The sequence below is a fragment of the Drosophila suzukii genome, chromosome X (genome assembly GCF_043229965.1).
Source record: "Drosophila suzukii chromosome X, CBGP_Dsuzu_IsoJpt1.0, whole genome shotgun sequence".
NCBI lineage: Eukaryota > Metazoa > Arthropoda > Insecta > Diptera > Drosophilidae > Drosophila > Drosophila suzukii.
Window position 1 is genome coordinate 17,756,847 of NC_092084.1, and position 12,977 is coordinate 17,769,823.

General features: G+C 36.8%; 3 protein-coding genes across 4 annotated transcripts; 1 reads left to right on the forward strand and 2 right to left on the reverse strand.

The window, feature by feature from the left end:
• The first annotated feature begins 1,799 nt into the window (after positions 1-1,799).
• LOC108005261 (uncharacterized) lies at positions 1,800-2,758 on the forward strand. The gene has a single exon (XM_017068450.4). The coding sequence runs from the start codon at positions 1,926-1,928 to the stop codon at positions 2,499-2,501; it is 576 nt and encodes a 191-aa protein (XP_016923939.2). The 5' UTR covers positions 1,800-1,925; the 3' UTR covers positions 2,502-2,758.
• Positions 2,759-3,734: 976 nt separating this feature from the next.
• On the reverse strand, positions 3,735-5,691 carry LOC108005145 (uncharacterized). The gene is made up of 2 exons (XM_036821398.3): positions 5,542-5,691; positions 3,735-4,922 (listed from the first exon to the last, which is right to left on the reverse strand). Exons 1-2 carry the CDS (start codon positions 5,545-5,547, stop codon positions 3,912-3,914), a joined length of 1,017 nt encoding a protein of 338 aa, XP_036677293.2. The 5' UTR covers positions 5,548-5,691; the 3' UTR covers positions 3,735-3,911.
• Positions 5,692-7,871: 2,180 nt separating this feature from the next.
• On the reverse strand, positions 7,872-12,058 carry Rab40 (RAS oncogene family member Rab40). Of its 2 annotated transcripts, none has more exons than XM_017068354.4 (5): positions 11,813-12,058; positions 10,577-10,713; positions 10,298-10,521; positions 9,436-9,658; positions 7,872-8,634 (listed from the first exon to the last, which is right to left on the reverse strand). In XM_017068354.4, exons 2-5 carry the CDS (start codon positions 10,707-10,709, stop codon positions 8,417-8,419), a joined length of 798 nt encoding a protein of 265 aa, XP_016923843.1. In that variant the 5' UTR covers positions 10,710-10,713; positions 11,813-12,058; the 3' UTR covers positions 7,872-8,416. The 2 variants fall into 2 exon arrangements, with proteins under 2 accessions (XP_016923843.1, XP_016923844.1); XM_017068355.4 differs by having other exon boundaries at positions 10,298-10,491; positions 11,813-12,057.
• Positions 12,059-12,977: the final 919 nt, after the last annotated feature.

The following is a 12,977-nucleotide window of genomic DNA, read 5'->3' on the forward strand; positions in this document are numbered from 1 at the left end:
AGTGGCAGCGAGAGTGGACGGGTTATGTTTTAATGGCCAAAGTAATGTCCCAACTCGCGGCCCGTGAACCAGTTTGCTGTCAATCCACAAAAAGGGCATTCAAAGAATTATTCTTCGTTACTCTGGCATAAATCAGCCAACAGGCCAACACACTCACACACGTTGACTCACATGATGTTTTAATAAATTTGTGTTGCCCGCAGCATAATGGAGGAAATAATAGAAGAAAGAGCCTCAACAAGAGGCCCCCAAACAATAAACGTCCAGGCCCGGCCAGTTATGTTTTTATTTTCAATTCAAAGTGTTGGATTTGTCAAGCATAGTGGTACTAATACTATACTTTTCACTTTAAATAAAATAGGTTTTTAAAATAAATTAAAAAAGTGCTGAAGAGGAAAAAACTACTGACAAAGAATTCATGTTTATTAATGTGTATTTCTTATTTTATGTTACCTTTTTTTGGTATTACCTCTAATTCTGGTATCTGCTTAGTCTTCATAGTACACATGAAGGTCGGTTTCGCCCCACTATTCGATTTTTAACCCACCTTTTCATACATCTCACCAAAAACGTTCCCTGTTCTTAGTTAAAAGCTATTTTTAATTAATCGTGTATTTAAAATGTTCATAAGATTAAATGTAACACTTAATATTATTTAGATTAACATTAACAGTTTTTATTGTATTTTTATTGTATATTATAAGGGTGCAACCAATAGCGCCTAGTGAAGTAACGCTCAACCTGTATTTATTTTTAAAGCGTGGGATTTTCAGAAATACCAGATTTAACAAAATGGGCGTTATAGCACTGGGCGCCCCAAGTTACACTTTTTATACCCGTTACTCGTAGAGTAAAAGGGTATACTAGATTCGTCGGAAAGTATGTAACAGGCAGAAGGAAGCGTTTCCGACCACATAAAGTATATATATTCTTGATCAGGATCACTAGCCGAGTCGATCTAGCCATGTCCGTCTGTCCGTCTGTCCGTCTGTCCGTCTGTCCGTCTGTCCGTCTGTCCGTCTGTCTGTCCGGATGAACGCTGAGATCTCGGAAACTATGAGAGCTAGGCTATTGAGATTTGGCGTACAGATTCCTGAGCTTCTTACGCAGCGCAAGTTTGTTTCAGTAGACTGCCACGCCCACTCTAACGCCCACAAACCGCCCAAAACTGTAACTCCTACAGTTTTGATGCTAGATAGAAAATTTTAACTGAAATGTATTGTTCTCATCAATACATATCGATTGACCCAAAAAAAAGTTTGCCACGCCCACTTAAACGCCCACAAACCGCAAAAACCTGTGACGCCCACAATTTGCATGCTAGATAAAAAATTTTAACTGAAATGTATTGGTGTCGTCAATACCTATCGATTGATCCAAAAATAAATTTGCTACGCCCACTCCAACGCCCATAACGCTTAAATCTGTCTGCCGCCGGTAGGTGGCGCATTTTAATCTCGCTTTGCTGCTTGTATATCTCCATTTCCCTTTGAGTAACGGGTATCTGATAGTCGAGGTACTCGACTATAGCGTTCTTCCTTGTTCGTATTTTTTTTGCTCTTATGCGCATTATTTCACTCGACGTTATTGCAGACATCCTACTTATTAATTTTAACTTAAGGACATAGGTCTAAAATATTTTTTTATGCCATTTAATTGCTTAAGTTTTTTATATTTTGTCCCACTGTCCCGGCGTGTACCGTACGGTATTTTCTCTAATTAATTCGTTTTTACGAGCGCAGTCAGCTGCTTTTAGCTTGAACCGAGCCGTGTTTTTTTAGTTCGTTCAGTTGGTGCAACACGGGCCTAGAACGCGCTGCTCTTTTGCTCCAGTCTCGTCAAAATAATACCAATTACTTTTTTTTTATTCAAGTGCTTGTATTACCAGTGATCCTCGTGTAAAATGAGCTAATAACTGCCGTAAAATGCACACTTTTGGCCTATTGTATCTGAGCCTTTTGGGCCTGGTTGAGGGTTATGGCCATCAACCGCTGTTGCGAAATATCATAAAAGTGCGGGCCAGCGGCTTTTTGCCCTACGAATCGGATCTACTACTGCCCTTGAATATTCTGCGGCAATTACAGGATCGATCATCGCGTTATATTGGCCAGCGAGCCAAGCCCTTGATTAGGCCAAAGGTCAAGCAGCAAATCAGATTGGAGAGAGCCCATCCTCTGAGGGAGGCCAAAGGAGTTCAGCTTTATAATCTCATCGATGACGATGGCGAATTACTGCTGAATCTGAAGGTTCATAATGATCAAAAGGGGAATCCCACGGGAAATTATCAGGGCAGCTCGCCGGAGGAAAAGTACCAGAGTAAATTCAAGGACTACGATTCACCATGGCTACCCTCGAAATGGAGACCCACCAGTGAATTTCCCCTGGGCGTGACCTCCTCATCGCCACGCCCACTGCCCTTGCATCAGTATCTGGGCCAAAACAATCGCTTCGACCAAAATACGGCTAAAAAGAGACGACAGGACTTTTGGCCACATAAGTAAAAAATATTAAGAACTATATCAGATGGTAGCTTATTCCAAATGAGGGATATATAATGTTAGTCTTAAATTATTTATTTTATTGTTTTTATTAAAACAACACAGCACCAAGCAACACATACATAGAGAAAAATCTATTTTTGATTTATGGACCTCATATTACTTATAATGATACTTTTTTTTAATAATAAAAACTTAAATATCATATTTTAAAATATTTAAATACTGAAATAAGACCAAAAAAAATTTCCTTAAAATGAAGTCTACATGTTATTTGAATAAAAAAATATTAAAACCTTAAACAATTTGAAGTAATTAAAATAAAAGTAGTAATATCGTGTTCAAAAACAGTACCTATTTTTCTCTGTGTACAAGATTAAACTTAAGCCACACCGTTCAAAATAATCCATAAGATATGAAATACAACACAAAATAATACATAAGGCACTACAACATGATCCACCAATCACAAAAAAAAACCCTAAGACACAAACACACATTTCTAAACGTACAAATAAACGTAAAGATATACCTACAAATTAAATCCATTAGATACGAGATACATCCATGATGCTAGTAAAACGATCGTTGATCGTTGGGTCGTTGAGCTACCGCTAAATTGGACGTCTGTGATTATGGTAATGTCGGTCGATGGATTGGGTTGAAAGTGAAATTGAAGCGCGAATCGAAAGTGGTCATCCGACTAAATGGAACTGAATGAAAATGTTTAAAATGCTAATTCAAGCAGCTAAACGAGCTTTGAATAGAGGGGAAGTAGAATAGTGAGCAGAAGCATAAAGAATGTACTTTTACTTTAAGTTTAGAAATCACACAGAAAACAAATTTGAGAAGATGGTTCATTTTCATTTTAATGGAAATGTTTTCATAGAAAATATACGACAATACTTATTTTGTAATGTTAGAAAATATATTACTAAAAACGTAATAACCTCACTTGAGAAAATATATTGTCTCAAATTTAAGGCTACAGAAATTTTTTAGGTATTTTTTGAAATTTAATTTTCCTAGTGTAAATTAAATTCCCAGTCTAAAATTTTTTTTATAAACCCCTATAGTGTGTGGCATTGGTAAAAGTAGACTTTTTACCTGGTTGGATTTTGAAAACAAAATTATTTAAATAAGTAAATAAAGTAAGGCAATCATGACCGAACAAATACCTTCAAATGCTTTAAAAGATTAATAGTTAGCCATCCCCGAATACCAAACAAAATCCGATAGTTTTATAATTTACAGATGGTATATTTGTTCAACAAGTGAGGTAAGATGGGTACAACAGTAAAAAAATATGGGCAGGAAAAAAAAAGAAGGCTTAAAACTACTTAACGAGACTCAAGGATCAGTATGGCTCGAATCGAATCGAAATGGAATCGATGGGAATGAGATGGTATGGAATCACTTCCAGCTGGAGGGTGGCAGATATCCGGGGGCGGGAGCGGAAACGGGGGGCAGGTACTCGTTGCTGGGCAGCAGGTACTCGTTGCTGATGGTAATGGGGGCGGGTCCATGGCCGTGGGCGTGGCCACCCTCCTCGTGAATGACCTTGATGGTCTTGACCTCCTCGAAACCGCCGTGACCATGGCCGTGATCGTGACCGCCGTGGCTGTGACCGCCCTCCTCGTGGATGACCTTAACGACCTTGACCTCCTGGTGGCCACCATGTCCATGTCCATGGCCGGAGAAGCCACCGCCGTGTCCCTCCTCATGGATGACCTTAACGGTCTTGACCTCCTGGTGACCGCCGCCAGAGTAGCCGCCATGACCGCCGGAGTAGCCACCGGAGTAGCCTCCATGACCGCCGGCCTCCTGGTGGATCACCTTAACAGTCTTGACCTCCTGGTGACCACCGGCAAATCCGCCATGGGAGTAACCACCGCCATGTCCGTGACCATGACCGCCCTCCTCGTGGATGACCTTGACCAGCTTAACCTCCTCGTGACCACCATGTCCATGTCCGTGACCAGAGAAGCCGCCGGCATGTCCCTCCTCATGGATGACCTTCACGGTCTTGACCTCCTGGTGACCGCCATGGGAGTAACCACCGCCATGTCCATGACCGTGACCGCCCTCCTCATGGATGACCTTAACCAGCTTGACCTCCTCATGGCCACCATGACCATGTCCGTGACCGGAGAAGCCGCCGCCATGTCCTTCCTCATGGATGACCTTCACAGTCTTCACCTCCTGGTGACCACCGCCGGAGTAGCCACCATGACCGCCGCCAGAGTAGCCGCCTCCCTCCTGGTGAATGACCTGGATGGTCTTCACCTCCTGATGGCCACCACCGCCTCCTCCAGAACCGATTCCATAGCTATAGCCAGCGCCACCGCCACCACCACCGCCGGATCCACCGATGAAGCCAGCCGACGAGGTGGCAACCAAAGCAGCCAGGACACACACAAAGATCTGTAAATAATATTATAAAGAAATCCATTTAAAATATAATATTTAAAATCTTAAAAAAATAGAGTGGTAAAAAAACCTTTAAAAATATTTTTTAAATTATTTTAATAATAATCCTGGCATAAGACTAAAATATATGGAATTTTATGATACAACAAACAATTTTTTTAGGATCAATATAATATATTGCATAATAATCTTTAAAAGGTGTTATAAGAAACTTAATTTTTTTTTTTAATTTTAAAAAACTTAAAAAAAAAATGGTTTGTCTTGTTTGTTTTTTATATTAAATGATTTTGTATACTTTTTTTTATTAAATGTTATTGTTTCACTGTTGATATTAAAAAAATGTATACCTTTATATTTGCTTTTCTAATGGTATAGATATATTTTTTTATAAGGTGCTGATATTTCACTGTTTTTTGAGAGGACTCATTAAAAAAAAATTGTTTGTCTTGTTTGTTTTTTATATTTCATGATTTTGTATACTTTTTTTTTATTAGATGTTATTGTTTCAATGTTGATATTAAAAAAAAATTCACTTTTATATTTGCTTTTTTGATAGTATAGGTATTTTTTCTTATAAGGTGCTGATTTTTCACTGTTTCTTGAGAGGACTCACCTTCATTGCTGGAAGTTTCTTGCTTGGGGGTTGAAAACTGTGGAACTTCACGTAGCAGATGAGGAAGCCAACTGATGATCCACTCCAAGCGGAGCACGGCTTTTATAGCAGCCGGATTGCTCCATGCTCCATCCATTTGTATCTATCGCTGAACCTGAACTTGCTTTCGTCATCGACCTGCCCACCACTGTTTTAACCACTAACCCAAGCCAAAAACCTCTCTGTCCGTCTGGAATCGAGGCAGTCCAAAAACAAAAACGCATCGACGGCTGACAAATGCAAATGAGTCCAGTGGAAAAATATGTGAAAAAGCAGCTCCATAATTGGACCAGCCGCCGAAATTAATCCGCCGGGCATGAACGAACCGCCTAATGATGGTGACCCCGCCCCCCGTCGATCACCTGATCGATGGGTTAGGTCAGTTCGGGTCGGGTCGGGTTAAGTTAACGCTTTCCCAATGCAAGTTCAGGTGGGAGATGCATTTTATAGATAGATAAATGGGGAAAATATGGTTAGGTGATGTATTTTCTCAAGCTAGATGCAGATATAGTTACTTGAAAACGTACCATATAACATATACCTACAAATTCAAACTAAAAGTCAGAAAAATCACACAAGTTAAAAAGAAAATTTAAGGGGTGATACCCCTGCCTTCTATAAGATTATACACCTTTACAATACACCTGTTTATAAATTATGCATTAAATATATGTATAACTAGAATATGTAGTTTAAACTAAACCCTTAAACTAAAAATAAGCTAACAAAAATTTTGGATTATGTTACATATACAACCAAACCTGATAATCTATAGAAATTTTAAGAAACTTTAGATATTAATATAAAATAATTTAAAAATTTTGTTTTAGTAAATAAAATGTTACTTTAATTTTAAACCAAAAATGTAATAAATGATTATAATTGCCTTAATATATTTATAAACCATTTAAATATCATGAATCAACTATTTTTTGTTAAGACTCCATAATTTACGAAAACCCTAAAATAGAAACACTGAAAAAGAAAGAGCCATTAAAAAGTTAATCAACGCAAATGCAAATGAGTGCAATAATTTCGCTATCATTTCGCTATCCCACGGTGATTCCAGTCCAAATTTTGAAAATACGTTAAAAGTAAAACGATTCCCTTGCCCCCAAAAGCCCCGCCCCCTTTTGATTGGCCAACTCTGGAGTTGTGTAAAGGCAAAACCCCAAATAGCCGAAATTGGGGAATATAAAATGCTTTGGCTCAAAGGGCGAATTAATGCAAAGCAAAGGAAAGGCAATTTGAATCATTTAAATAATATTACAATATCAAATTGGCTTTGCTGCAAACCGATTAATCACATCCGACAAGGGACAACCCCGACCAGATGTTGAAAACGAAGCAAATCGATTGAGAAGCAGAAGAATCCACATGACGAAGATCAAAATACTCTTGTTTTGAGAACTGATCTGAAAAGATGTACTTAATCTACTCTCAGGACTTAATGGGTCTATCTAAAAACTAAATTAAGTGTTTTTTAACTTTGTTTCAATTTTAAAATGTATAGGTTTTTAATTAGTAGTTCTTTATAGATAAAAGATCAAGAACCCCTCTCCTTAAAAAAAATATTTTATAATAAAACTACTGACATTAAAGTATACATAATTTTAAATATTTCAAAGATTTTAGATATTTTTAGTTTTCTTCAAGAGTATTAAAAAAATTCACTTAGTTTGTTAATCATCTGCTGAAGAGATCATATATTTTCTACATATATGGTAAACACATACCTTTAACTATTGCACCCAATATTTCTTTATCCCCATACTTATAAACTCAAGGGTATCTACATTTTTCTAATTTAATTTGTTGTTGAGAAAGAAGATATCGGAGTTTGTGGTTTGCATCTGTTTAAGTGAAATTGCCTCTTACGAAATTTTCTTTTTTATTTGAAGGATAGATATCCAAATGTGGAGAAAAGGAATTTATACTTAGACAACAAATCAATATTTAATTAATATATATATACCGTAAAAAGCTCTTCAAATAAGTCCCAATCAAATTATTTAATGTACCTATTATTAAATACCATTCTTCGTTTACAGAAGTTACAAAAGAATTCATCTAATTTTTTCACTACTAGTTAAGTAGTTTAATATAACTTTAATTTATTTCCATGGGAAAAGCAATTAAGGCAATTCAAAAAATTCCATAGTTTTGTAACCAGCATCTTAACAAACTTTCACTTAAAATTACCACATATCAAAAATCTAAAGGGAAAGAGAAAGAGCTACCCAGTCAGGAATAAGAAAGGGATGGAAAGTAAATGAAAACACGGGTCATAGTTCATTATGAATTATCTTTATCAAATCGCCTTTGAGTGCGCTTCTTTTGCTGAATTCGCTTCAATTACAATACATCTCTAAGAATATTTTAATCCGATGGTAAACAAACAAAAAAAATAATTGTTTTTATGCATATAAAAATTGATTTTCACTTGCTGTTGTTTTTTCTTCGTTTTCATTGTTTTTTTTTTATGTTGATGTGTTTGATGCTTTAAATATTAGAATTATACAAACATAATAATATTAACAACATTAGAGTAATGCAAAAGAAGGAAGGTGGGGACAGATGGGCGCAGGGGGGGTTAATAATAAAATAAATGTAAGCTTTACTGTGTAAAAAGTAAACATTGTTGGCCACAAATATCAATGTCGATGAAACAAACAAAATAACCAAAGGTATGGGGGGGTCTTCAATGTGGGTGAGTGGGCGAGTGTGTGGTGTGTGTGTGTTAGCCTAGAGTACATAAGTAGAGCTCAATTAAAGTTAATGTCGGTTTGGGGGCGTGGCGGCGTAGGCGGCTGGGCGGCGGCCTACAAGGCAACGATCACGCGATCGCACAGCTATTCCGGCTGCTGCTCGTCGGCGTCTTGCAGCGGTTCTTGCTCTTGGAGCTCTGGGTCAGCGAGTTGAAGCACTGCGAGGTGGTCAGCGCGTATGACTTGAGCGTCGACTTCACCGACGGCGGCAGGGGCAGCGAATCGATCGCGTACACGCTCGTCCTTCGCACGATCGTCCTGCAGCACAGCTCCTGCAGCGTCAGCACTGCAAAGGGAATAACATTTGGTTAGTAAATCTCATCAATGATTAATATATGTGCTGGTTAAAAGGTCGTTTGCGGTTTTTCACAAGGTTTAGAAGCTATACAAGTAACCCACACCATCATTGAACAATTGCAAAAACCTGCGAACTGCCATCTGTTCATTTACCAAACTAGACTTCGTTTATTCATCTATCATAAAAAGTTCTTATGTGTCCTACTTACTTCTTACTACTTCTTTTTTTTTAAGTTTCTTTGCAAGTACCTATGTATATCTGTCTGTGCAAGCTAACCTTTTGATTTGTTTAAGTTTTATGTGTATTCAGACTCATCCAAAACACATTAACAAGAGTCCGCTTAACAAAGGTTTAAGTATGTTGTTAACTATCAAAAGAAGACGAATGCTTGAAATAACATAATGAACTGACATAATTGGCACTAAATCGGAACTGCCCCGAAGTAAGCAATTAAAAAATCAAAGCCCATCGTCTTCTTTCACAACTTAACTAAAAATAGCCCTACAGCTCGGCGTATAAAACAAAATGACTTAAGATGTAGCTGGCCTAGACCAACTAAAAGTTGGCGCTTGAGTCGATAATAATGCACAAAATATTTAACATGGTTACAAAATAATATGATAAAAATAGCCAAACCGTAATTAAATGTATAAGATACATGTATATTATAAAAACCTCTTGTAACAAATGAAATGTCCCTGATATGCGATAGCTAACTGATTTTTAATACACGTAAGATTTTAAATTTAGTATTGTCTGGCACTTTTCCCATCTTTTTGTGGTAATTACCCTTATTGCTGCGCCAGATGTGCTCCATGCCATTGCGATGCAGCGCCATCCGTGCTAGTTCGCAGAAGGACTCGCGGATATTGAAGTCGCAGAGAGGCGATATCTCGAAGCAGGACATGTTGTTGCGGCTGGCGTAGGTCTCGGCCTGTTTGGCCGCCACCTGTCGCTTGAAGGCCAAATGCAGGCGATTTCCCACGAGCACCTTTGGTATGCCAGGGGCATGCTGAAAATGCATAACATTAATAAGTATTAAAAAAAAGGTTTGTAAAGGGGTTAAAAAAAGAAAAAAGCATTGGAGATCATATTTATCCCAAGCATGCAGCATGCATTACAAAATCAAAAAATAAATATTGAATTAAATTTATAATTGAGTTTAACTATTTCTTGAGAGTCGCAGAACCACGTTTCTTTAAAATCTACTTTTTTTCCTACAAAAACCTCTTTAGTTTTGCTATAAAAACTTACAACGTGTATCATTAATCTTGTTCATTTTAAGATAATAAAAACAGGTTCATGTAAATCATCCTTAACTGTTCGTATTATATTCAAATCATATTTATATGAATCATGAGAGTACAAAATAGCAACATAACCATTCACTTCTGTCATCTTTTTTTTACGATTTAATAAACATAAACGCAACTGCTTAAATATACCTCAAAGATCTTCAAAATAAAAACATCTTAGAGCGAAATTTTTTAGTGGGCGAATGTTTTTGAATATGGCGTTTTGTAATAATGCTTATGGAACGCAAACAAAACTATACAGCTTGCAAAATTTTAAGCTATTATGTCAGTAATTTAGCTGCATAATCAATGAATACTCTGCCTAAGAAGTTTCTCCTCAATAAAAGCCAACTGACCTCGTCGACCTCCTTGAGCCAGCGATCGATGCCGTCGAAGCTCCACTTGTTGGTGATGTCGTAGACGAGGATGATGCCCTGGGCGCCCCGCGAATAGGAGCGTATGATCGTGCAGAAGCGTCCCTGGCCGGAAGTGTCCCACAGCTGCAGCTTCACGCGCTTGCCCTCCAGCAGGATGGTGGTCGTCTTGTAGGCTACCGTTTGGAGGATATGAGACGTGCAGTCTATTAGATTGGATTGCAGATGGGTTGTCGATCGAAGGGCAAAGCCAGAACTTACCGTTCCCGCTGCAGAAGGGGCTCTCCGTGGAGGGATCCTCCAGGTTCGAGAGGATCTCGTGCTTGCCCACATCGCTGTCGCCCACCAGCAGAACCTTCAGCAGATAGTCGTAGTCCTTGGTCATGGTTCCCATGTGGCTGAAATGGGTGGGAAATCATATTATTCTTTTGCGAAAGCTTTAAAATAAAATGTTTCTAAAAATAAATTCGAAGTACAATCATTTTATTACGAACAGTAGGTAAGTACCAGTGCTTTATTGATATATTATAGTAAATAACTTCTAGAGTTTAGAAAATTGTTGAGCGAGATTATACAAATAGTATCCTTACCACACAGAATTTAATCAAATAATTTTAAATGGTTTATCCCAAATATTTTCTACTATGATATGACATATTTTCAAACAGTACACAAAACTTAAGTTTTATTAGGAAGTTTATTAAACCTCCACCTAATACAAAGATTTTTACTGAAGAGTTATGTTCTTAAGGCAAAATATGACATATATTTTGCAACATTGCAGGTTCATTTTGGAGTAACTGCAGACTTTTAAAGAACTGTTTCTGTGACACCCCAGATAAAACCGGAAAAAGCTAAGAGTATTGCGAGGCTTTTTTTCTTTTTTTTTACGTAATTTCAACTGCAATTAATTGTGGGCTAGGGTTTTGTGGCCAAAGTGGTTCTTAAACCTTTTCTTTTTGCATTTTCTTAACCGGGCTAACCGGTATTTTTGAACCGGCAATTTTTGTCTGTTCTATTTCTGTAAACCCAGTAATTTATTATGTGAGTCATGCAAACCAAAACTATAAACAAGTGAATACCACTTATTAATAGAATTCTGCACTTGTTTTTATGTCGCGCACTGTAAAAGGATTTTTCACACTCACACATGCGCAAGGGTAAAATTGGGTGTGTTTTGGTTTTACTAGAATTTAATTTTGCAATCTATGGCTGTTTATGAAACCATTAAAGCGTGTAATTGTTGCATGTTATTTTTACCAAATGTAAAAATAAAACAAGAAACAAGAAAATAGAGAAAAACATTTGCGCATTTGTGTGTGCGTTTGTGTGAGTGTTGGTCTTATTTTGATTGTTGTTGTTGTTGCTGCTGCAAATGTTTTGGAATGTTTGTTACATCCATCTGCCGCAATTAAAAAACACTTGTTTATGGTCAGCAAATTGGCGATGGAAAATAAACAATATTACTAACCCATTTTTTTTGGGCGTTTAACTTACCATTTAGAATGCACGCAATTTCATTTTCGTATTTGTAATAGAGATGAGCGATTTCCCTCGCCCTGGCGACCTTTCCTCGGCGAATTGGTCGCGCTTTCAGTCCCCGCGATTCATTCAGATCGAATCGCGGCTATATCTCACATTTATTTCGTTTCGTTGCTGATTATTTGTGGCTTTTCTCCTGCGAATTTTAAGACGGAAAATTGCAATTTTGCTCATCTCTATAGAGATGGACCAACTGGTGAGTGGCGCCTATCGATAAGCTATCGATAGGACAGATGGGCGCAACAGTGTTGTCAAAGAAATAAAAGTTAATAATTAAATGTGTTGTTAGGGTAATTTAAATTTATTGTTATAAAACAATTAGATTACCTATTAAATATACCCAGCTTATTATGCAACACCTAATCATGACTAAAGTTGCCATGCAGTTGAAAATGCCAATAGTGGTTTTAAAACATAATCAACATCATGGGCACAATAAATATTAAGATTATCTGCTATAAAATATTTCTATATGTTTTAAAGTCAAGTCATAACAGTAAATTTTACTCAATTTAAATTTTATAAAAATTATTTCCAACAAAAGTTGGAAATTTAATAGAAATACGAAATTGACTTTTGTACAAGGATGCACACTTAAGTAACCATTTTTACACGGATAGTTAAAACAGAAAAACGTTACAAATATCTACCATTATTCGTTTAAAATTATTTTTTTTAATGAAGTTAACTTAGGTTTACAATACTCAATTAAATATATTTTTTCTTTAAAACATTATTGAAAACATTATAGGATTTTCCCTAAACTGTTAAATTGCTAAATTGTTGAATTTGGTCAGCCTTTTATCAGGTACCCCATAAAATCTCAATTTTTAGAAATTTCAAAGTTATTACTTCATTTCATAAAAAAGTCATGGCAACTCTGAAATTTGAATATTACCAGTAAGTATATTTTTCTTTAAGCTTAAATTATAAATTACGTTTTCACTTTTTTCTTACCTTGTTTATAATTTTATTCAATAACTTATAATACCACATAAAACATTACATGTTTTTTTCCGAAAAATTTGACAACTGGTCACAGCTGTTTTAAAAATTCAACAGGAACTATTTAGGGTCGTTCCCTTAATTGCTGAAATTTTCTGTTGAACTTTCAACATTT

What these genes read in the sequence shown, in the direction of transcription:
- LOC108005261 (XM_017068450.4), top strand. Translation starts at nt 1,926, where the DNA reads ATGCACACTTTTGGCCTATTGTATCTGAGCCTTTTGGGCCTGGTTGAG.
- Rab40 (XM_017068354.4), bottom strand. Translation starts at nt 10,709, where the DNA reads ATGGGAACCATGACCAAGGACTACGACTATCTGCTGAAGGTTCTGCTG. An exon ending in CCCCTTCTGCAGCGGGAACG is followed by an intron (nt 10,522 to 10,576) that starts GTAAGTTCTGGC and finishes CCAATCTAATAG; the next exon opens with ACTGCACGTCTCATATCCTC. An exon ending in GGCTCAAGGAGGTCGACGAG is followed by an intron (nt 9,659 to 10,297) that starts GTCAGTTGGCTT and finishes ATGCATTTTCAG; the next exon opens with CATGCCCCTGGCATACCAAA.